At 45.9% G+C, this 26,031-nt stretch overlaps 1 protein-coding gene across 1 annotated transcript; it reads right to left on the bottom strand.

The window, feature by feature from the left end:
* Window positions 1-8,126: 8,126 nt before the first annotated feature.
* On the bottom strand, window positions 8,127-25,002 carry CLN5 (CLN5 intracellular trafficking protein). The gene is made up of 4 exons (XM_073347092.1): window positions 24,478-25,002; window positions 20,269-20,434; window positions 18,871-19,096; window positions 8,127-10,307 (listed from the first exon to the last, which is right to left on the bottom strand). The coding sequence occupies exons 1-4, from the start codon at window positions 24,588-24,590 to the stop codon at window positions 9,796-9,798; spliced, it is 1,017 nt and encodes a 338-aa protein (XP_073203193.1). The 5' UTR covers window positions 24,591-25,002; the 3' UTR covers window positions 8,127-9,795.
* Between the last annotated feature and the right edge of the window lie 1,029 nt (window positions 25,003-26,031).

Genomic DNA, 26,031 nt, shown 5'->3' with positions numbered 1-26,031 from the left:
TGACAAAGCATTCTCAGTTTCAGGGAGCCAGATGTGGCTCAGATGTTTAGAGAGGATCAGGCACATCAGTCTGGTTGTCTTCACTAAAACTTTCATTTTCAAAATGGTCTCCCCCCCCCCCCCCCTTAAGAATGAAACTCGCATATTTACCTACACTTCTACCCCAAAAACACACCCAGCCAAAACAACCCTGAAACATCCACTCATTTAAAAACAAAAAACACCCTCCCTCAAAGGGAATAGGGCTTGTCTCCCATGAAGTCCACTGGGTATGTCACTGTTGATTTTATATAGAAGATGTTTATAATCTGGTTTAAGCAATATTGGGGCTCATTTTCTGCTACTTTCAAAGAGTATGTGAATACTTTTACATTTTGTAGGAGTTGACTTAAATGCTTCAAACATTTGTTAAATTTACAAACAAGTTGAATATAACTTCAAACTGAACTTTCAGCATATACTCAAATGCTAGCATATTAAGTAATCTGGGTTGATTTGTAGTAACACTAAAATGTCTCTTACGTTGTCATATCAATATGATCTGTAACTCCTGCTGAGAAAACGGCTTATTGAATGTTTTGGACATATTAGCTAAATCCATCAACTCCATTTACTTCACTGGAATTAACAGCATTAAATTTGCCCTCTTTGTATTTTCGATAGGTCTAGTTCATGAAGCAAAGTTTTGGTCATTTTTGGACTGTATTTCAGTAAACCAATCAGAGTCTCTCAATGGTCTAGATGACCAAGAGTGTTACTAATGCTACTGTCTTCTAAAATTAGAGTGCTTTGCTAACAAGTTTTTGGAAAACTGAAGTAGTTCAAGCAGTAATTTAGGTCAACTAGTAAATAGAACAGACTAACTTTCATTCTCATAGTATAGCAAAAATTTTAATATGCTGTTTGTCTACTGCAGAAGCTGATGATGCTTGCCTCTTGATTACTGGGGACAGGAAGTCAAAGGCTTTTGTATCTCCTTTTCCTGTACCCTTGTTATATTCTAGGATCGTTTGATGGAATTTCGTTTGACGAGCTCCATTTTCTTTCCTTGTGGGTTTTAGTAGAAAAACAATTACTTTTCACTTCTGCTTGACTCTGCAGGGGTAAGCTCAACTCAGAACTGCTTTACAGGGGAGGAATAGTAGACAGCAACACTGTCTCTATCATGTAATGGAAGCAGCTAGGCTTCTACATGATGGTACCAGCTAGCCTGAGGAGATTTTGTGGTCTAAAATCTTCAATTTGTGAGCAGGCTGATACTGTACTTTGTCTTATTTTTTTTGTCCCCTTCCATTCAGAGGCAAATCAGATGTCAGTCTTTGGCAATCTCTGAGAGTTCTGAGTAAGTCACAGGATCATTCCTTATTTGTAATGAGGTTCATTGGGTTCCTGCTCTGCGTAGCTTTGGAGATAGACCACACATGTGAGTCCCTGACAGGGGAGGTGTAGTCTACTTCCATGCTCCAGGAATGTAGGTCAACTCATATTCATGGAGTGCAGCATGGGGGAGAAGGCTGTGAAGAAAGAGGTAGACAAACTGTCTTGCTAGATGAGTACCTGTTCTGTGAGAGGCCTAGCCTCAGATCCTGCTGGCTGATGTGGAGCAGGGCTTTAAACCCCCATCTCCACCCCCTCCCCTCAACTACTAAGCTATGAAACCATTCTACTTCTATATAAATTAAATAGTCATTAGGCCAGAAAGAGCTAAAGGGTTAGGGTTCTGATGTGGGAGACACATGCTAGAATTTCCCATAGTCCAGGGCTTGGGGCACTTCCCTGAGACATGGGAGATGCAAGTTCAAATTCCTGCTCCATGTCTTCCAGAGGGGGATTTGAACCCACATGAGGTAGGTGCTCTCACTGCTGACCTAAAGGCTATAAGGGAGCAACACTTCCTTGGGCTTTTTTGTGAGAAGAAAGGCCTTTGGTGCTTAAAGAGGGTTCACAGCTGTGCATCCTGAGCAGAGCTAGCACTGAAGTGTGCCTTTTGAGGGAGTGTGGGTTGGCCAGTGTTCTCAACGACTGGCTGAGGAACAGAGCTGGTCCCTGAGATTTCCCTGATGCAGTTTAGGAAGGTAGGAAGCTGGTCCCTGGTATCAAAAAGGGTGAGAAATACTGGGTTAGGCCACACACCTTTCCTTAACATTTCCAGGATAGTTTAGGTGGATATATTTACTGTATAGCATGGAAAGATCAAAGCGTTCATCATCTGGTATTGAACAGAGAAGCCTTCAAGCTTCCATTTGTAGTAGTAATTATCTCAGAGATATACAAGTCAAAAAACACACTTCCATCTTTCAGAGTAAGAGCTCACCCGCTCAGTTATTGTAATGTCATGGGCAGAAAAAACTCTCTCATACAAAGTAGTCACCTGCTCAGCCAATCATTTTCTGATGCTGCCCTTGGTAGATGGGTGCTCCCCGGTACAGCATCCTGCTAACTACCCTATTTCACCATTGTACATAGCAGTGTCCCCCTTCGGGAACATACTAGTATGAAAATCCCAATGGCATGGAATTCTGGGCCTCATGAAAATTTTATATATTTCTTATTAAAAATTTAGGTTCTTGAAATAGAGATCTACCCTATGCTGAATAGGCTATTCTGTGGGGGAAAGATATGAGATGAGTTACTGGCACTCAGTTTGTTTCATTATATTCCATGCTCTTTAGAAGGATTGGTCTGTTAGTCTTAATGTTCACTTTCATTACTAAGGCTTGGTTTACACAACAAAGTAGGTCAATATAAGTCACCTTGTGTAGCCCTATTGGTACATGTTTCTAGACATAAATTTGTCTCCTGCTGACATAAGCCGCCTGTTATGGTGATGCAGTAACACCACCTTTCTGAACAGCATGCTGCTGTGCTTGACCTATGGAAGTCAACACACTGTGAATGTATATACTGCACAACCTGTATTGACTCTAACAGCAGTTGATGCATACTGGCCCATTCCCTGTAACACTGCTTGCTCACATCACAGTTGTAAACTCCCTGGGTCACAGAGAACCAAAATGACCCCCTTGCCCCTCTTTTAAAACCCAGTATTTTTGAAGTGCCTTTTCCTGATTGCCTGTTTTGGCAAGTACACCCATCAGTTCTCCCTTGTGTGCAACTCTCTCACCAACCACACCAGCTTGACACATTCCTGCCTGGAGTAGACAGGCGCTCTCAGCTTTCCTGGACCTGGAGGGAGAAGTCTGCCAGGCCAGCCATAGAAATGTGGACATCTGCAAAAAGATTGCATAGGGGATGCAGGAAAAGGCATACTCGGGAGCAGCAGCAGTGCCCCATGAAAACAAAGGAATTGTGGCAGGCATGTGGCGAGGGCAGGAAGTCCATCAAGCACTCTGGTGCTGAGCTGCGGACTTTGTGTCTACAAAGAGCTGCACACTAGAGACCCTAAAAACACCCCATAAAACACTATGGACATCTTGCAGGAGCCCAAGCCAGAGATCCTTGCCATGGTCAGTGAGCGGGAGACACACCTGGGCGAGGGGGGGTGGTCCAGCCATATTAGGAGCCATGATCAGTTCAAGTCCCACCGCAGTCTAGCTCGTCTGACTAGCCGAACACCGATGAGCCTGCTGAAGGGGAAGTGTGTGCATATATTTTCCCTTACAATGTTTAAATTTAAAGATGGTGCCCAGCTCATCCCCAAGCTGCCATGACACACAAATTGACTTTTCAGTGTTTTACTTGTTCAACAAACAGGGGTAGAGTTATCTGCATTTCACTTCCCCTGTCACATTTGGTGAGGGTGGCCATGTGAAGTACTTTATTTATGCACAGCGGGACATCCTCGTATTCTCTTGAGAGCTCTTGATGAAACTTTCACAGAGCTACTTTGCAATTCTTTCTCAAAAATGTATAGGGATAGCTTCCTTGTTTCTTCCTCCATGGTAGGACATGCCCCTATGTGAAAAGTTTGAGTGGAACCATTGCAGTAAACCTATTTTTTGCAATTTGTTTTTATCAAATCGATACATTTGTAGTTTTTAAAAATAAAATATCCGTTCACAACACATGGTATAATGCATAGTACTAGTCAAAGCACCCACTACTTGTAACGGTAGAGCACCACAGAGCCCATAGGTTAAAAAAAAATCATATTTATAAATGTACAGCAAGCCCTACACAATTCCTAGCAGTAGCAAAAGCTTCAGACACAGAGAACAATTCCACATAGAACACTACTGTGGCTGCCCACTGAAGTGTTCTTTCAAAGCCTTCCTCAACTACTTTGTTGAGCTCTTGTAATGACCCTTGTGTCTGGCGGCTCAAACTCAGTGGACAGTCACTGTGTAACTACTGCCCACGCCAGTGGCAGCTTCTGTCCCTTTGGGGCTACACAGCAGCAACACACCTGGGGCTGGCCTGCATAGCCAACTCAGGCTCACAGGGCTCAGACTGTGGAGCTGTTTCAGAGCTGTATAGAGTTCGGTGGCTGAGCTGAGGCCCAGACTACAGCAATGAAACAGCCCTGCAGCCCCAATGCGAGTTGGCTGGCACAGGCCAGCCACGGTTTTTCTTTGCTGCTTAGTCATACCCTTTGTCTCACAGCTATTATGCAAGCAACAAGAGGCAGCTCTAACCAGTGGGATATTTTTCTCACTGAGATCCAATCTAGTGTGTAAACACTGCCAGGGTCCCTTCAGTCTACCAAAAGCCCAGTCAGACTGCACCCACTGAGGCAGTAGTTGACTCTTTCTTTGGTGCTGTCATGGTGGCCATGAGCCAGGAGCACAAAGGGTAGGGTGGGGCTCCCAGAGTTATTGGCCTTTCATTATCACCAATAGTAATCTGCCAGTTGGGAAAGAATGTCTGAACAGTTATGTGTTCTTAAAGCTGTGAGCATCATGCACCTTCCGTGACAAGCCCATATTGATATCACTGAAGCATCCCCAGTGATCCATAAATGTTTGCATAACCACAGAAAAGGAGTCCTTTCTGTTGATGTACTCTGTTGCAAGAAGGGTTGGTGCCAAAATAGGGATGTCCACGCCACCTATCAACCCACTGCAGTTCAGGAACCACCTTGCTGTGTAACAGGAGATGATTGATGGCCCTACAGCTGTGCATTGGATTTTCCAATTCAAATCATAGCCCACTGATGGGTAGCAAGCCAGCGTTAAAAGCTTCCAGAGTGCGATCGCCCTGCACTTCTCATCTACCAGCGTGCAGCTCTGATTTGAATGTCCCTTCGCTGCAGGACTTGGGATTGCTCAGGCCACAGCAGCAGGAACATCTGCAGCCACTGCTCATTGTCCCAAACCTGCATTATGATACAATCCCACAAGTCAGTGCTCATTTCTTGGGTCCAGATGCAGTGCTCCATCATCCACAACTACTACATGTATGCCAACAACCACCTTGAATTGTTTTTCACTATGTCCCTTAGCAATCTTTCCTTGAAGAAATTGTTATATCCCTGTAATGGTCCTTTCTGCAGGTCTGCCAGTACAGGAGGGCTGTGCAGCCTGTATTTGCAACACACCTGCGACTAGTGCAAAGCTGGGGGGCGTGCTGTTGTGGATGGCTGCCAGAAAGGTGCTCCTCAGGTTTGTGGAATTTTTTAAAATGGCATGAAAATTATGGGTTTTGGATAACATTATGGGATGGTGAAAGTTGCATGCTGGAAACTTGACCACCAGCTCCCAGAGATCTAACCCCACCAGATGTGAAAATTTCCCACAAGGCATTTTGCCAAATGGTGGCATGTGACACACTGGGCTACCTACCCATGGTGCATCACACTTTGCATCAACACAAGCACTCCTGGTAAGTACATGCTGTGCTGACCCAAGCATGCACACCAACAAGCGCTATGCTAACTTTGGCAGCTGTCCACCAATGTAACTTGTATCAATCAAAGTTTGTAGTGCAGACATGGCCTGATACAGAGTGCTTAGATATTGTCTAGGCTGTGGAAACGTCTCAGCTGGCAGATTTTGCCCTGCCAGTGACTGAACGGTAAGATGTTCCTCCAAAGCTGCATAAAGCAGAGATCCTCAACATCATAGATCTGTGGCCCTCATTACTCCAAGGGAAATTTTCAGGTAAGGCACTGCAATTTTCATGTTGCCAGCCTAACCTGCTCAAACCATACTTAATGAAAGGCAGGGAGGGAGGCAAGAGTAGAGTTTCAAACTGGTAAATTCTTGGCGTTTGTCTACAAAAAGAAGAAAGTATTCTCTAAAGATTCATTTCACTAAACATTAGTAAGGTCTTATCTAGCCCTAATTTCAATAACTGGTGCTGCTACTACTTCTTACTAGAACAAACCCATGATCTTCACTGGCAGAGTTTACCCCACATTTCAAGCTTTCCTTGGCCAAGTATGTTGTTGGCTTTTGTTTAATTGATATGCAGGGGAGGAACACTCTGCTTAGTCTGGCTGAAAATCATATTTGTTGTTTAGAAGCCTATGTTTAGGCTCCCAATTTTTTTTAAATCTTAGCCTTTATCTACAATAGGGTTTTGCATTGATGCAACACTGCTTGTTGGACACAGGATTTCAGTGAGCCCAAGAGCCTCAGTGGATCAAAGGGTCAGGATTTATGTGGCTCACAGGAATATGCAGAGTAGTTAGTTACAGTAAATGCAACTGTTTTGTCAAGGATATTAAACCCTCACAATTTAGGCCTCTCAGGGGTGAGAACGAATTTTCCAGGAAGCTGCTTATTCTATAGGTGCCTGCCAGGGTGTCTCTGAAACATTTGGGACTAGCCTTTAAAGTGACAGAATACTGGATGAGGTGGACCACTAGTCTGACAACTATATTGTTATACTCTGTTCCTATATTGCTGAAATTAGTGCTAATCACCCCTAAGGCCTAAACAAAGGAGACAAATTTAAAGTCAGACTGAAAGATCAAAGGAGACGAAAGGCAGGGGTGGATAATGTGGGAGTCATCTATAACTGGTTGTTGGTTCTTAATCTCTCCCGGGAAGCTCCATACAGAAGGAAGCCATCCTTTGCTAGAAGCTCCCTTAAGCTCAGGCAGGGCCAGTCAAGCTGTCCTACTTGAGGCTCCTATAGGCTGGTAAGCAATGCAGCAGCCAGAGCTGCTGCTCCAGGGGAAGTGAGGAGAGATGTCCACTGTTCCTCCCCATAGTAACACTCCCTGCTCCCCAGACCCGCCGCCAACTGCCCCCTGCCGCCTCATCCAATCCCCCCCTCATTCCTGAGTGCCCCCCTGCGACCTCTGCCCCATCCAACCCCCCTGTTCCCTGCCCTCTGACTGCCCCAACCCCTATCCACACCCCCAACCACACCTCTGAACTCCCCTGCCATCTATCCAACCCCCCTGTCCCCTGACCGCGCTGCCTGGGGCGCTGGTGGCTGGCGGCGCTACAGCCATGCCGCCCAGAGCACCGAGTCAGGCTGCAGCTCTGCAACTGCACTGCCTGGCCGCCCAGAGCACTGCGCCCACGGCTTGGGGCATGGCTGCGGGGGAGGGGAAACAGCATGGGAGAGACTGGGACTAGCCTCCCGGGCCAGGAGCTCAGGGGCCGGGCTGGAGGGTCCCACGGGCTGGATGTGGCCCGAAGGACATAGTTTGCCCACTTCTGCTTTAGACAATAGCTCTAAAATGAAATTGCTCCTATCCATGCTAGAATCTATTGAACATAATTGGCAACACTAATTTTTATTTGCTAGTCCTTAGAGCAGAATCATCAAGATAACTGTACTATTGTTGGAGGCAGTGGCAGATACTGAGTGAAGCAGCTACTTTGGAATCAACATGCCCAAAAAGAAGAAGAAAAGATGCAGGGCTTCCATGTACCAAACATCAACTACCTGAGGCTTGCAACCTCCTCCTTTGGCCAAAAGTTCTAGCTATTAGTCTCTAGTTTTTATTTGGCAAGTTCGGTAATGCATTTCACTGATTGATGCCTTAAATTTGCTAGGTCTTCTACAATGTAAACTATACTGAATGTTAGGGGAAAATGTAGTAATTGTAGCAGACAGAGGGGGGAGCTGTCAGAGGGAGAAGGGGCTGTATAATACAGGTCTAACATGGGCCCTTATAATCGTACCCTGGTAGCTCTACCACCACTGCTATGTTAGCATATTCCAGAGTAGAGTGTTCATTTACATGAAAGGAATAATGCTACCAACTGTTATTAGACCAAATATTTTAATCTTTATTAACAAATTTACAAGTTTTGATGTTGCTTCTGTAACCAGTCACTAGTTCCAAATGTCATGCTTATAAGAAACACACAGGATCTTTTCCAGGGGAAAATGCAATATGCCGCGCTTATTGGCAATACAACAATTAGCATATGCATTCAATCACACGCACAAGTCGATGTTATACTTACCAGTTCAGAGTCCGGAGCAACCTAGTGGCCAGCTGGGCTGATCACAGGTACGGAGGAGCCGGGTTCTCTTGGTCGCAACACGATCCTCCGGGGAAGTCTTGGCAGGACGAACCCAAAGTTTCATGACAAAGCACCCTGTTTATATAGTGATCTTTCTTCATTGGGACCAATGAATTTTGCACTGTCATGCTGTAATCAATCGCCATTTGACGAGTGCTTGTTTTCTTAAATTGTTCTTCTCATCCTTTATCTGTCTCTCAGGAAGTTACCCCATGCTGATTTTGATCACAGCTATCTTGTCCTGATTGATAGGTGCCTGCTTCATCTTTAGAGTCGTCAATCTGCTCTCCTCTGACATCTCAATAGGGACATGTTGCAATCTCCTGGCGCCTTTATCTCTGTTCTTGGTTCTTCCCTAGAACATCTGGTCCGGTGATGGCCTTCATACTTATCTTCTAAAACACACATTCCTCATTCACACACAAAACTGGAATGATTTACACAGAACATTTGAACAGGAACATCAAATTGCAATGCAGCACAAAACAATCATTGCATTATTTTACTTATTTCAAAATGCTAATTTTAAACCTACAACAAAGTGGTGACCCTAAAGGTCTATTACTGCCTTGAAATCAGCTTCAGACACAAGATTCTGGCTGATGCATCTTTACCAATGGCACACTAGGCCATTCCTTTCTGCTTTCAGAAAGATGGCTGGCAGAATATGGTCAAATCATATCATACATCAATACATTTAATACACACTTTATCCTTCATTCTAAATTATACAAAATACAACCATAAAATCCTAGTACTACACAAACAGACTGCAAGCTCAAATTAGATGTGATTATTCCTCTTTCATCAATACCCATCACCTCAGCAGATTACCAACAGCAAAGTGTTCAGACGCTAACTCCCTAGAACCAGAGTCAGACTTTGCACATCACCACCACCACCTTCTAACAAAGGAGTCATCAGCATGACAGCTGTAATCTACTAACAGCTCTCAACCCATTTCCGTGTCTGCTGACTTCATCATGTTCCAGGACAACTGGTCCCAGTTCCATCCTTTCAAATATGAAATATACACTGTTCCAATGGGTATAAGGTACATTTTTGATGGAGTCAAGCTAGCAAGCCCCTGTGTCTGCTGGTAACCAGCTCCTGCAGATTCCCATCCTTAAGAAGAAGCAGATGATTGGCAATCATGTGGCCAATGACAGGTCCAAACCCCTTGAGAATTCCGGGGCTGTAATGCAGCTAGCAAGCAGGGGACTCTTTGTTCTGCCCTTCCTTGGGTGAAGAGTCAATGAATATACATAGAACCTACATTCAAAAAAGCCTTCTCACTGCAGATACAGTATAAGGAGCTGCCATTTCTGCAGTAATCGTACCAATATAACATCAACATCCTTAGGAACATCTGGGAGAAAGGGCATTTTTGGTACTAATGAAATAATTACAAACCAACCTTCATATAGTCTTCATTAGGTAAAGGGATCTCTTCATAAGTTATTTTGATGTAAGGGGACTTCATAGGTAAAAGCCAGTATTCTAAGTTGTAAAAGAGGTAAAACTGGTGGTTCAAGACAACCTGATCTACTATTTTTAAGACATTCAAGAAGAACTCCTCAACAGACTGATGAGGTTTGAATAGATAGTAGAAATCTCTTATGGCTGCAGCCACCGTCTTGTTTCCTAGAGGTCCAAAAATAGATGTTTCATTCCCCAAATAAATGGGTTCTCCAGTAAACAAAGTAATGCTGGTGTAATTTGTTTGTATCTTATTAAATACAGCCCCTAAATCGGCCAACTTCTGGTATGTTCTTAATATAAATTTCGAGCATTCATAAGATTCAAACCACACTACCGCATGCTTGTCAGGACTTGCTCGAACTGTCCAGGTCTCATAGTATATGCCAGTTTCGTTGTCACATTGTACCCATTTTCCCATTTGGTTAAACATTGTTCCTGTAAAAAATAAAAATAGGATATGTCCATAAGCATTATGGAAAACAATACTGACAAATGCATACAATTAATAGATTACAAAGCTAGAAGGGACCATTATGAACTTCCCCAAAATACTTCACAATGAGCATGCCTTTTAGAAAAAATCCAAACGTCATTTAAAAATGGTCAGTGCTGGAGAATCCACCACAACCCTTGGTAAATTGTTCCAATGGTTAATTATTAAGGCTATGATTTCGTCATGGAGATCGCAGAATTCACGGAATCCGTGACTTCCAAAGACCTCTGTGACTTCAGCCTCGGGAGCTAGGAGCTGAAGAGTCCTGCCACCTCCCCCAGCGGCGGGGAGCCGTGAGGTACCCCCGCCACCTGAGGCAGCGGGTCCCCAAGCTTTGAGCCGCCATGGGCGGTGGGGGTACCCCGCAGCTCCCGGCCGCCACAGGCTGCGGCGGTACCTTGCAGGTCCCAGCTGCTGAGGGTGACGGGGACCCCGGAGTTCCCCGCTGCTGGGGAGGGGGCAGGGAGACCCTGTAGCTCTCTGCCCCACAGGTGGTGGGGTCCCAGAGCTCCCAGCCACCCTGCAGCTGCCCAGCCTGTGCCCATTTTATCATGGAATATTTTTAGTAACAGTCAGGGACAGATCATGGGCTTCCGTGAATTTTAATTTATTGCCCCTGACCAGTCTGTGAGTTTTACTAAAAATATCCGTAACAAAATCTTAGCCTAATTAATTACTCTCACTGTTAAAAATTTACACCTTATTTCCAGTCTGAATTTGTCTAGCTTAAACTTCCAGCCATTGGATTATGTTATACCTTTCTCTGCTAGACTGAAGAGCCCTTTATTAAATATTTATTCCCTGTGTAGATATTAATAGGCTGTACTCAAGTCATCCCTTAACCTTCTCTTTGTTAAGCTAAACAGATTGACCTTTTTGAGTCTATTACTATCAGGCATGTGTTCTAATCCTTTAATCATTCTCATGTCTCTTCTCTGAACTCTCCAATTTGTTGACATCCTTGAATTGTGGGTGCCAGAGCTGGATACAATATTCCAGTAGTGATCACACCAGTGTCAAATACTGAGATAGAATACAGGGCTATTGACAGAGGTAAAATATAGGGTTATAAACCAGAGGTTCCGCTGTTTATGCATTTCAGGATTGCATTAGCTCTTTTGGCCACAGCATCACAATGAGAGCTCACATTCAGCTGTTTATCCACCATGACCCCAAAAGCTTTTTCAGTGTCACCGCTTCCTAGGATATAGTCCCCCATCATGTACATATGGCCTACATTCTTTGTTCCTAGATGTATACATTTACATTTATCCATATTAAAATACTTTGCTTGCACACACTTTACTAAGCAATTCAGATCAGTCTGAATCAGTGACCTGTCTTCATTATTTATCACTCCCACTATTTCTGTGTCATCTACAAACTTTATAAGTGATGATTTTATGTTTTCTTCCAGGTCATTGACAAAAATATTAGTGTAGGGCCATGAATCGATCCTTGTGGGATCCCACTGGAAACACACCCACTCGATGACAATTTTCTATTTACAATTACATTTTGAGACCTATCAATTATACAGTTTTTAATCAATTTAATGTGTGCCATGTTAATTTTAGATCATTCTAGTTTTTAATCAAAATGTCATGTGGTACAAAGCCACATGCCTTACACAACTCTAAGGGCTTGTCTTCGCTACTGTGCTAAATCGGCTGCCGCTGCAGTCTTGCCCTTCTCATATCCATTCAGAATGCTCTTGCGAATACCCTTTTCCTAGCCTGTTGCTTTGACCACATCACCTCTCTCTTCCATCCCTCCACTGCATCCCCTTTCGCTATTGCATCAAATCTAAGCTGCTTATCTTCACTTGTAAAGCCTTTAACTGTCTATCCCTACTCTGCCTATCCATCTCTCATTCACTTACCTCCAACTGGCCCATGATGCCAGCATCCATCACTCACTTGTCAAATTTTCAAATAAGCACCTGTGCTTTCTCCCATGCTGCCCCTCACTGCTTCAGAGGGGCTCCCCATACACATCCGAAAAGCCACTTAATTGTTCTCCTTCAAATCCCTCCTTTAAAAAAAAAACACTTTTGCCCCAAAGCCGACAAAACACTTGGCAACGGTTTGCTAAGACCACTGCCTAATATACTAACCAATTTTGTCTCATTGTTTCCTTGTACTCCCCTGTCTGTCTGTCTCCACCTGTTTTGTACTTAGATTAGAAGCTCTTTGGGGCAGGAACTGTCTTTTTCCTGTGTTTGTACAGCACCTAGCGCAAGGGGGTCCTGGGCCATAACTACAATACAAACAACAATAGCAACAACAATCCTATTCTTTTATCACAGTTAGTTGAATTTTTGGAACTTCCTATGATTCAGGTTCATAATAAAGCAAGTCATAAATCCTGTATTAACAGCCACCCTGTCACTGTATGCCGCACAGAGAAGAATTTTAATTACACTTCACATTCTTGGGGTGTGCCGCAGTGTATATCGTGGGATGGCGTTTCCCTCTCTTCACAAGACTGGGATTTTTATTGTTAAATAAAAAACACTGGCCACAAACAAACAAAAGATTATGCACGAACTGGGCATGCAATTTAAATTATCTTTTTTACTTTTTTAATGTTTCAAAACATATGCCCTTACTAACAACTCTGACTCTTTAAAGTGATTTTCAATTATTACAAAATGTAAATCACCAAAACTGGCACAAGCTACCCAAAACACGTTCAAACCTACCCACTGAAGAAATCCAACCCACACACATTTCTTACGAAGTTAAGGTCTGAGGGAGTAAAAGTGCCATGCCGTATTTTCTGAAGGTCAACACACTCCATCTTCAGAGCAATGAAGAAAGTGATTTCCAGAGCATTCTCCTATCACAGTGAGAATGCCAGTAAACCACAATTGCACAAGAAATGCTGTGGTATTAGGAGCCCAAAACTGCAGACTCTTGGTAGTGCTGATTTGCTTAGTTTTTGCAGCATTGGGTCCCAAGGTAGTAGGTCCAAAACCTCCCCACAGATTCCTTTGCTTCCTTGCAGAAAATGGTTTCTGAGGGGAAGTAAAGAGAAGCTGCATCAGTACTCACTCACCCTCCCTGGCAGCTTGGCAGCTCAGATGCTTCTGTTAGGGCAGCCAGAGAGAGAGGTAAATCACTGGGGGAAGTGGGATCTGGGGATGCGCTGGCCGCCCAGGGATGTTACCTAGGCCAGGGAGATGGTAGAATCCCCATCCTTAAAAACCTCTACGGCCTGGCTTGACAAAGCCCTGGCTGGGATGATTTAGTTGGTGTTGGTCCTGCTTTGAGCAGGGGATAGGACTAGATGACCTCCTGAGATCTCTTCCAACCCTAATATTCTAGTCTCAGCTGGGTGGGGTGGGGGAGGAAGAGGAGGATTGAGATGGAGTTCCCCCTTCCCTGCATAGAGCAGCCGGGGCTGGGTCAGATCAAGCCCCAGAAACTTCCCCTGGCTACAGGAAGTTCTGCACCATGGGGGTGTGTGGGGGTGTCTCTGTGCAGGGGGAGGGGGGGTCGTCTAGATGCACGGGGACTGGGCGGACAGGGAGCACAGCTCCCTGTACAGTGACACCCTCCCCACACCAAGCCCCCTCTGCATCAGGAACCCCCTGCACCTGGAACCCCCGACTGAGACCCTCAAATCCCTACCCGGCCAAGCCTCACTCCCTGCATCAGGATCCCCCACACCCAGACCCCCATCCCACTGAACAGCTGCACCCTGACCCCCACACATCCTCCCCCCCGCGCACACACACACGCACACTGAGCCCTAACCACCTTCATCTAGACTCCCCTGCAGAGTCCCATTCCCCCTGCATCCAGAACCCCACACCGAGCTGCCTGCACCCAGATTGCGCCACACAGACCCCTAGTGCTCAAGGGAATTCTGCACCAAAAATTTAAAAATCTGCAAAGTTCTGCATATTTTAATTGTCAAAATAACACAGAAACGCAACAACAATATATCCACATCATTTTCAATTATTTTCCCACAAGTATTTTGAAATAAAATTACCAAAATAATTGAAAATGGTGTGATTATATTGTTGTTGCGTTTCTGTGTTATTTTGACAATTAAAATATACTCCCAGAAGTGGCCAGCTCCTGGGGGTGGGGTGGGGCAGCCAGCTCCGCCACACGCTGCCCTCACCTGTAGGTACTACCCCTGAAGCTCCCATTGGCCATAGTTCCCCATTCCTGGCCAATGAGAGCTGAGGGGCGGTGCGGGGGGGGCAGTGCCTGCAGGCGAGGGCAGAGCACAGAGCCCTCTGCTCCCCTAGGGGCCACAGGGACGTGGTGTCGGCTGCTTCTGGAAGCAGCATGGGCCAGAGCAGGCAGGGACCCTGCCTTAGCCGTGGTGCAGCGAGGGGCTGGCAATCCCACAGGCCAGATTTAAAGCCCTGACGAGCTGGATCTGTCCCATGGTCCGTAGTTTGCGGTCCCCTGCACTAAGTAGTAATGATCACAAGACAATTAGATTCAACATCCTATGGGGAAGTCAGGTACCAAAAAACAACATAAATTACACTAAACTTTAGAAAGGAATATTTCAATAAAAAGGAGACTAGTCAAAAATGCCCTAAAGTCAAAAGTAAAGGCAGTTAAATCCTTAGATGTGGCATAAGGAAATAATAGCAAAGTCTCAGAAGGCATGTATACCTCTGAACAAAAAGGCATAAGGAAAGCAAAAAGGCAACCAGTCTGGCTAAATGGCCAGGTTAGAGAGGTTATTTGAACCAAACAGATCTTTCCAGATTTGGAAATATAATCCCAATGAAACCAATAAACACACATAAATTACAGCAAGCAATATGTAAAATGGAAATTAGGGGGGGTAACATGGATTTTGAAAAGCAAACAGCTAAAAAGGTATAAAAACAAACTATGAAATTTTGTAAGTCTATTAGAAATCAGAAGCCTGCAAAAAACTGGTGGTCTGTTGCATCAGAGGAGTGAAAGGGAGCAATTAAGGAGGATAATAAGGATACTGCTGAGAGAACAAATGATTCCTTTGCCTCAGTCATCACCATAAAGGACGTCAGGGAGATAGTTACCTCAGATCTGCTCTCTTCTGGTAATACACATGAGGTACCACCAGACATTGAGGTGTCAGAAGACAAGTTGATGGAGCAAACTGATAATTTAAAAAGCATCTAGTCACCAGGCCTAGTGTACGTCCAAGAGTGCTGAAGAAACTTAAGTATGAAGTGGCACACTGGCTACCAAAAATACACAATCATTAAAAACAGCCGGTATACTTTGGACAGAAAGGTGATATCTATGTTATAAGAAGGCTCCAAGGCTGATCCAGGGAATTACACACCAGTAAACCTAACAGCTGTACTTGATTGAAACGATAATTAAAACCCAAATAATAAAACACCTGGAAGATCATGATATGATGAGGCCTAACCACAAGGTTTCTGCAGAGGGAAGTTGTCTCAATAATCTCTTAAAATTCTTTGAATAGGTCAATAAAGTACCGGGCAAAAGAGAAACAACTCCCCTTCAACAAGGTCCCTAACAAGAAGCTACTAAAGAAGCTAAGTAGCCCTGCGGTGAGAAACAAATTAGTGTCCTGGATCAAAACTGGTTAGCATACAGAAACAAGAAGTAGAAATGGTCAATTTTCATCATGGCACAAGGTGAACAGTGGGGTGCCTCAAGATTCTGTGCTAGGTCCAGTGATGTTTAATACATTAACAATCTGGAAAGGATGCAAGTAGTGAGGTAGCAAAATTTGGAGATATTATAGAGTTATTTAGGATAGTCACATCCAGAGATGACTGTGATGGACCAAGCTAAATAAATGGACAGCACATCTGCAGATGAAGTTCAGTGTTGGTACATCCAAAGTAATGCATGTTGGAGGGGGGGAAAATTGAACTGCCTGTACACTTTATATGATTCTTAGTTAACTGTGTCAACTCAGGAAAGAAACCTCGGCATCAACGTAGACAGATTAATGAAAAACCACTGCTCAGTATACAGCCAAATTCACAACTGATGAAAAGAAATACTTTTTCATACAATGAATAATTAGACTATGGAACTCATTGCCACAGGATGTCACCAAGAGGGAGCATTTAACAAGAATTAAAAGAGGGATTAGGTATTTACAAGAACAACAAGAATATCCAGTGTTATAACAATCAACGTTAAACATTTTTGGAAAGGATATAAAACCTCATGCTTCGGGGCTTAAGCCAATCTCTAATTAAGAAGTAGGAGGCCACTGGGAGGGGTGGGGGGGGGAGGAGAAAGAGATTATCCCACATCTGCCTACTGTAGGTTTTTTGCATCTGCATATGAAGCACCTGTTGCTGACCATTGTTACAGATAGGAAACTGGAGTAGATGGACCATGGACCTGATGCTGTCTGGCAATTCCTATGTACACCAAATTAGCACATGTATATATGATTATACGAGACACACAGGAATAGAGATTCAGGTAAAAGATGTATGAGTGTCATCAATGTGCTGCAGCACTACAACCCAAACCATCTGACTTTCTCCCCAAGCAGATTCACGTATGTGCCAGAGAACAGGGAAAATGGAATGGAGTCAAGGATTACCTTCACAAAAGGCCCTTGGAAAAATGAGCAACCTGCCAAAACTGCACATAGCATCTCCCCAAAAGGAAAGTACCTCACAAATAATATTCTAACCACTCCCGCTAGGACCCACAGGAAAGTTCAAAAATACATTATGATCAACAGTACCAGAGGCTACCAACAAATCTGAAAGAACCGGTGTGGATGTATGAATAATATGGAGGAGACCCATGTAGTTAGTTAGTTAAGGCTCTGTCACTTTATATGGGCTGCTTTTTATTTCTTAGCAGCATCAGTCAAATGGAATCTGCAGACTCAAAGGTTGAGATGCCAAGCTGATGAAAATGGAAGGGAACTTAGGTAGAATAATACATTACGTTAGCATTTGAAGCACATAAGTCCATAGTTTTAATCGGATTTTTGCTGCTTAGAAAGAAAAGCAGCCTGTAGAGCAGGGGCGGGCAAACGTTTTGGCCTGAGGACCGCATCGGGTTTCAGAAATTGTATGGAGGGCCTGGCTCCCGCCCCCTATCCGACGCCCCCCGCTTCTCGCCCCCTGATGGCCCCCCGAGAATCCTGCCCATCCAACCCCCGCATTCCCTGACAACCCTTGCCCCATCCACCCACCCTGCTCTCTGTCCCCTGACCGCCCCCAAACCGCCCCACCCCTAACTGCCCCCCGCCACCCCATCCAACCCCCCCTCTCCTTCCTGACTGCTCCCCCAGGACCCCTGCCCCATCCAACCACCCCTTCTCCCTGACTGCCCCTGGAACCTCTGCCCCCATTCTACCCCCGTTCCCTGCCCTCTGACATCCCCGACCCCTATCCACACCCCCGGCCCCTGACCTCCCCTGCCCTCTATTCAAACCCCCTGCCGCCCCCTTACCGCGCTGCCTGGAGCACCACTGGCTGGCGATGCGGCTGCACCAGGACAGGCAGCCACGCCGCTCAGCTGGAGCCAGCCACGTACCGCGCAGCACAGAGCAGAGGGGTCTGGACGGGCTCTGCAGCCCTGCTGCCCAGAACATTGTGCTTGGCAGCGCAGTGAGCCGAGGCTGTAGGGGAGGGGGGACAGCGGAAGGTGGGCCGGGGGTGAGCCTCCCGGGCCAGGAGCTCGGGGGCCGGGCAGAATGGTCCTGCGGCTGGATGTGGCCCACGGGCCTTAGTTTGCCCACCTCTGCTGTAGAGTGTGCCAGAGGCTTAGCAGGCTAGGTGAACATACGGAACACTTCTATACATTTTATTTAAAAGGCAGCAGATTCTTGTATGAGCTTTTCATGCAATTTGTTCAGTATCTGTTAAGGAGAGTATTATTTTATTCTAGCATTTCAGTTTCACATTAAGGGGCCATGATGAGCCTATAATGTAGATTGAACCAAGAAGCTATTTTGATAAGCTATACAAAAAGACTAAGTATAATAAATACACCACTTGTCCTGCAATATGAGATAGATAATCCCAGTAGCAGTAATAGGCCTATTTGCAGCTTTATGATACAGCAGTTGGAAAAAAGAGACGAGTGACTGTAGCTGTTCTTGAGAGCATTTCCTGTTGTGCTCTCAAACCGATAAATAGAACACAACACAATTCTCTCAATTTTTCCATTTTAAAATTCATCTGCCACTTGACAGCAGGAGGTTGTGTTCCAACACAAGTGTATGAAAAGAGGCCAGAATGGTTCCGCTGTTTTGCTATTTTTACACTCAAAAGACTGCATTATTCCGACAGAGGTGCTCATGTGACATAGCAAGCAATTCTCACTTAACAGCATCTTTTTAGCATGGGTTGTTCAAAGAACAGTATTACCATATCACTTCCTATATTCAGAAAATTAGAAAACTAATATTTCAATTTCAAATTAACAACTTCAGTCACTGTGCATTGCAAATGACTCACAAAAAGTGAGTGGAAAGATATTGTCTGACATGATATTAGTGTCACCACAGGATTCCAAAATCTACCTGATATAGTAGTCACCAGAACCAAGGTCCCATTTTCCTTCCAGTGTACATCATCTATTCCTTCATAAAAGCAAGCAGCTCCCTGATTACACCAGAATGGTGCATCCCTGTCAGGCCGGAGATGCGGAAATGTGCAGTTTCCAAGCTGGAAGAGTTCATACCATTCCATTGTGTAGTTTTTGCCAGTTAGAGAGCTCTTGAAGCCAACAGCATCATGCATAATATTCTGAGGAAAGATCATGAACACAAAGAAAAATGGTCTGGTAGTGGCAACTTCACTTTGCATTACTTACCTACTGTACAGTAGTTTAGAAAACAGGGTACTGTAATGGGATGTACCACACTAAATTACACAAACATTGATTCACATCATACTTGTCTGTATCCTGCACCTACTTCCATTTGCAGCCTGTAGTAGTGGTAATTATGAGTTAGATATTCAATCGTAGTTAGGCATCAAACTCCCTCTTACCTTTGCATATCCCCCCCACCCCAAATTGTGGGCCAAGGATCAACAAACGAAGCTCCTTTTGTGGACCCAATCCTGTACAAAGTAATGTAAAGCATTTGAAAACCTCAGTGTTGCCAACTACAAGCATTCAAAAATCATGAGTCAGGCCCCCAAAATCATGGAATTACCTTAAAATTCATGCTGTTAACAATAAGCGTTGGATTCAGCTTATTTGCCTTTTCATTTTTTACTCTCTAGAGTCCGCCTATTTAAGCGTCCCTCTGCAACCATGAGGGCTAGAAACTTACTTTTAAAAAAAGCAGCTGAGATTCTGTTGCATTCACATGATTCCAGGAGCTGTGGCTTTAAGAGAAACACCATATATTGTAAGAGTTGTTATAAAAGTCAAAAGAGTTGGCAACACTGTCAGTGAGTGATCCACAGGGAAGACTGCAGTCTGGTTTTCCAGATCAGACAGATATCCATGTTCATACAAAATTTAATTCAAATCAGACTTTGTTTACTGTGAGATCTTACTTCTTCATTTAAAAAAAACAAAACAAAGCTGTAGATGTATAAGATTAACAAGATCTTTCCTACACACTAGCCAGACATTTTGTCATAAAGGATCAACTCAAAGGTGTTCTTTGTAAGTGATGTTAAAGTCAATGTAAAAATGCAAATAAATACAAGTTAATGCACACACAATACATTTCCAATGCTTGGTATGTAAGGGCAAAAATACCACATCATGTTCTTTTCCTAATCTGTCTTGAATTACTCCCATAATTCGTTTCAAGGTTAGTGGTTTTCTAGCCCATAGCCTTCAATACTCCACACAACTGTGCTGAAATAGTACAATGAATGAAGTCCTATTGTTGACATTTGCTGCTGAATTTAACTGATTTGCAACTACAAATTTTTGTTAAATGAAAACATCACCTTACCAAATGTCCAAGCAGATCCCCATATTTGAATTCCCACACTGGAGCCTGTAATCGATAGACTTCAATGACATCCTCATCCTTCATTACTGGAATGAGACAGCCAGTAGGACAGAAAGTGTAACGAGCTTGACAATAGGGATCTGTTTTTGGACGGTAATCAAAACGCCTACGTTTAAAAACAAAAGCATGGAAAACTCTCAGTGTAGCTTCAGAGGAAAGGTAGGAAGCCACAAAGACACTTATTTTAAGAGCCACTTTCCAAAACAGCCTCTAATGGCCTGATTTTTAGAAGTTCTGAGTACCTGGGGCTCCCCTTAAAGTCAATGGGAGCTATGGGTGTGCAGCACCTTTAAAAGTCATAATACCTCAATCCTGAAAACACGTACACAAATGAGTTCATAGGATTACTCAGGTGCATGTTTGTAGGACTGAGGCTTAAAATAGCGTCTTCAATATGTGCAAATAATAACATTTAGATGTCTAATGTGGGAAACAATGTTAATTGCACTGTAATTACTTGCACTTGCAAGTAACTTGCACACACTACACTGTGGTCACAAGATTAGAGGTTGGTTTAAGATGTGTCTCAAAATTTGGTCCTAAGGGCTTTTCTACACAGGAAATAGCTATTCTGGAATAGGTATTCCAGAATAGCACCCTGTAGACACTATTCTGGAATAAAAATTGACTTTACTCCAAAATAATTATTCTCCTCACAATGTGGAGTAATTATTCAGAAATGAGATCAGTTTTATTCTGAAACAGTGTCGACAAAAGAGAGTTATTTGGGAACAGCTAAATTATACCACAACAGCTATTCTGGAATACTGATACCAGTTAATTTCCCCCATATAAAGAAGGCCTAAGAATATGAAATCCACTCATATCCTCCAGAGATTTTCAGCTCTCCCATTAAACCTCATTCTAGGTAATCATACCTTGTTTTCACGATAACTGAAAACCAGACTCTACTTGTATAGTACTATCAATATAGAACATAAAACCATGATTTCTCCACTGCAAAAGTTCTCCAATAAAGATATGAGATGATCAGGCTCCTATATGCTTTATAAGGGTTGGTTTTGTTTCAACAAGTTTGAAGTCATAGCGCCTAATTCTGCACCCACTGAAGTCAATGGCAACCCCACCACGGACTTCAGTGGATGGAGGAACAATCCCTCAGTTACTATGTGTTTTGTTTCCTTTCTAGCATTCAGTAATCAGTCTTTGATACTGGGAATACACTGCCCCCATGGGCAGCGAGTTCTATGGGCCAGTGCACCAGGAATATTCCTGTCCCAGGGGCCCAGCTCCAGCAAAGTTTCCCACCTCCCCACCACACACACTCCCCCCACGTTTCCTCCGGCCCCACCTGCCACCCCCAGGCGATTATAAAATAGCCCGCGGGCTCCCGCCGCCACCCAGCAGGGCAGCGGGGCTAAGCGGCTATCTGCATGCTAGTTCCACGTGGCTGCTGGCAGGTCCTTGCGGCCCGTGTGAGGGGGTTGTGCTGCTGCGCGCTGCCCCCGCCCCAAACACCCCTGTGGCCAATGGGAAGCTGCAGGGGCGGTGCCTGGAGACAGCAGCATGAGGAGACCCCCCCCGGCCTGCCCCGCCTAGGAGCCGCTGTCGGAGGGGGTGCCCCAGGTAAGCATCGAACCCCCCCATCCACTTCCAGAACCTGCACTCACACCCCCTCTGCAAACACACCCTTCGGCCCCCAAATTTCCTCCTGCATCCCCACCCCCGCACCTCCTCTCGCCCCCAAACTCCCTCCCAGAGCCTGCACCCCTCACCCCGCACCCCCTCCCCCCTAACTCCCTCTTGCACTCCCACCCCTCCCCTGCACCTACTTTTGTCCCCAAACTCCCTCCCAGAGCCTGCACCCCTCCCCCCCATCCTGCACCCCGCACCTCCTCCCCCCTAACTCCCTCTTGCACTCCCACCCCTCCCCTACACCTACTTTTGTCCCCAAACTCCCTCCCAGAGCCTGCACACCCACCTGCTCCCGCACCCCTGCCCAGAGCCTGCACCCAGCACCCAAACTCGTTCCCAGAGCCTGCACTCCAGATCCCCTCCCCCACCCAAACTCCCTCCCAGAGCTCGACCTCTCACCCCTTCTGCACCCAAATTCCCTTCCAGAGCCTGCACCCTGCCCCCCAATCCCCTGCCCCAGCCCAGAGCCTGCACCCCAATCCCCGTCCCCCACCAAACTCCCTCCCAGAGCCTGACCTCTCACCCCTTCTGCACCCCAAACTCCCTCTCAGAGCCTGCATCCCCACCCCCTCGTGTACCCCAATCACCTGAACCCCAGACCCCCTCCCCCACCCAAACTCCCTCCCAGAGCCTTAGGCTGGTGTGTGTGTGGAGTTTGCGGGGGGAAGGGGGGGGTTGTTTCTGGGCACCACCAAAATTTCTACAAACCTGCTGCCCCCCTATCCCTCATACACTCACTAGATGTAATAATTTACACCCCTCTCTACCCCCTCCCACAAGTCCTTCCCTACTTTATAACACTGAATATTTAAATTTTAATTTAAATTAAAGAAAAAAAATCCTATGGCACAATTAACTTCTGTTAGCACTGAAGATTCCATACAGCCATAGAACAGTGAGCAGGAATCTATATTGGTTCATGCATCAATAACAATTTTTAACTAAGTTCCAATTACAAAATATTTTGACCTGATTTTCTGAGGCCTCAGGCAGCTGCAGCTCCTACTTACTACAATGAGAATTAAATTATAAGTATCACTGAAAATTGGGGCACTTATTACTGTTTGTGGCCAAGATCCACCAGCTAGAAAGAACACAGGTTGATTTTCAGATTCCAGGTCAAGTCTACAGGACCTATCCTCTTACTCATAAATTGAGAATTTGATGAGATGCTACTGACAAACAAGGAATTACTCTGAATGACTTAAAAAAGAAGTAAGTCCCAAACTTTAATTTTTTTTTTTAAAGGAGTCAATTGCTGCCAGTAGGGAATCGTTAGTACAGATTTATAGTCTCTCTGGAAATCTGAGTTTTAAATGGAAAGCATGCCAGGTGCTTTAACTATATCACTATTAACACCTTATTATGTACAATAATGAAATGGGAGGATGGAGTCTACCAAACTAAAACAGGTATCAGAAAAAAGCAGAGGTCTCACTTAAACAGTCCTTTGGCAAACTAGATTTACTAATGTACTAGAACTAGAAAAAAAATGACTAAAATGGTTCGAGTCCTGACACAGAAGTTCCAATTTTTAGGGCACTTAAAAAACACCCTTAGAAGAAAGAAAATCATTGCAGAAAAGAAATCAATGGTGACCTCAACATTTTTCAGCACTCTGCAATTTTCAGGCTTGCTCTTGACCCATTACACACTTCCTCAATCTGGACTGGAATTTTGAAAAGCAAAAACCAAAAAAGCCATCTTAATTAGTTACACAATATTTCACAAAACTTTTTGCTAAGTCAAACCAGTGAAGCACAATGACTTTCTGGAGTTATGAAACCTGTTTTCAGAGACTGTCCCTGGTTTTTTGTATTGGTTTAAGACTCTATCTTTTGCAGGCAGAAGAAGGGAAGTAAGTAGTTGCAGTTTCTATGCTTAAACAGTTCAGAGATGGCTTGATTTATAATGTGCTGTACATAAGAATGGCCACACTGGATCAGACCAATGATACATTTCCTCTGAAGCAGCTGACGCCACTGTCAGAGCACAGGATACTGGGCTACATGGACCATTGGTCTGACCCAGTATGGCCATTCTTAAAGTTTTTTAAGGCTTTGACCAAAACTGCAACTTGCAAACTGTTACTCACTTGGATAGTCCCTACTGATACAAATCAGCCCTTTGATTTCAAAAAGAGCTACCTGGATGAACAGAGACTCTTCCTGGGTGTATACCTCTGATTAGCCACTTCTGCAATCAAATCCAGGGGTCATTTCCAACTAAATAGGAAGCGTGCCTATAGCGCTGCAGGCGGACACTCAACGTAGGCCTTTTTAACCCTGTGAGTCCCTGAACAAGGAAGCTTTACAATGATGTCTGGTTTACACACACTCACCCAAAGAGGAGAGGCAAAGAGGCTCTGAATTAAGCGTCTAAAACAAACCCCAAAGTGGGAGTGATTTCGGCTGCCTGACTCTGTGTGTGTGTGTGTGTGTGTATACACACACAGTGAGTCAGCCTTGCTCCTTGAGCAGCCCACCAACTCACCTGTAAGGCACAGGCCACTTGCGCTGCTGCTGGGGCTGGGATCCTGCAAAGCGGGCAGGCATCCCAGCCACGAGCAGCAGCAGCAGCAGCTCCCGGTGGCCATCAGCCCTCATCTCTCGGCGCGGCCCCTTCCCGCAGGCCCCGGCCGCTGGTCCGGACGCCTGAAGCTGCCCCGGGTGGGGACGAGGCAGCGGACTCGAGTCCGCCCGTCACATGGGCTCCGTGACTCAGCCCTGGCAAGGGCGGGGGGATTATGCGGCCTCCGTTTTCCTTTCGCTTTCGGCTTCCTCCTCCTCCTCCTTCCCCCGCCGGCCTCTGCTCGCCTCCGCCCCGGGGCTGGCTCACCAAGCAAGGGGGCGGGGAGGGAGCAGACTGAGTGCCGGTCGCAGCTGGCCGCCTGCGAGGCCTTCGCCCCGGGCCCTTGCAGCGGGGGTGGCACCGTGCCCGCGGCCAACTTCTTGGTCCGCCTTTGGGCATCCAGTCTGGGGGGGCGGCGCACCAGCCGGCGGGGGGCTGGTTGCACTGTAGCTGCAGCCCGCGCCGGCCGGGCGCCGCTTTTCTTATTTATTTATTTATATTTTACTAAAAGCTCAGCTCTGCCTGGGTCCCTCTTTCTTCCCCACCTCCCAGCCTGGAGCCCCCTCCGGCGCCCCAAACCCCTCATCCCTGGCTCCACCCCAGAACCTGCACCTCAAGATGGAGCCTTCACCCTCCCCAGCCCAGAGCCCCCCCAACACCCCGAACCCCTCCTTTGTGGCCCCACCCTGGAGCCTGCACCCTCAGTGAGAGCCCTCCCCCACCTTAACCCCCTGCCCCAGCCCAGTGAAAGTGAGTGAGGATGGGGGAGAGCAAGCCAGGGAGGGAGGGGGAATGTAGTGAGCGAGGGGGGAGGGACAGGGTCTCGGAGAAGGCGGGGCATAGGGCGTGGCCTTATGGAAGGGGCGGGACTAGGGTGTTCAGTTTTGTGCCCTTAGAAAGTTGGCAACCCTAGTAGATGCATGTGGAGATCTGGGGTCAGTTGGGGGTGCATGGGGCCCTGCCTGGGGCAGTGGAGTGGAGGCGCTTGGGGCCCTGGCAGGGGCAGTTGGGGTGGAGGCGCATGGTGGGGTCCGTAGCTGGGGCAGTTGGGAGGAGGCACATGAGAGTCTGGCAGGGACAGTTGTGGGGCCCTTGCAGGGTCAGTTGGAGGGGCTCATGTCTTTTGGTTTTGGCTTTTTATTTTTTTTCCCGCACCACCAATGCTGGTTCATACAGCGCCCCGCCACCGACCAGCACTTAACTCACACTTGCCTGCCTGGCTTGGACTGGGGCGGTAGGCCAGGGGTGGCGCCGACCAGGGTCAGCAAGCTGTTTGCATGTGATCCGCGCCAGGTGCAGCATCGCCTCATCTCCGAGGGTGGCTCTTCCAAGCCTGCTGGGTCTTGCGCGCACGTCCATTCAGAGCCTGCCTCCTGTGAGCGGCCCTGGGTGAGTTAGGAGCCCGAGACAAGCAGCTGGAGCTGGAAATACTGGGGCGGAGCAAGCCTGCAGGTGTGTTTGGTCTCCTGGCCTCTT

This window comes from Lepidochelys kempii, chromosome 1 (genome assembly GCF_965140265.1).
Source record: "Lepidochelys kempii isolate rLepKem1 chromosome 1, rLepKem1.hap2, whole genome shotgun sequence".
NCBI lineage: Eukaryota > Metazoa > Chordata > Testudines > Cheloniidae > Lepidochelys > Lepidochelys kempii.
The sequence above is the reverse complement of the archived record's forward strand: the minus strand, read 5'-3'. Positions and strand labels throughout refer to the sequence as shown.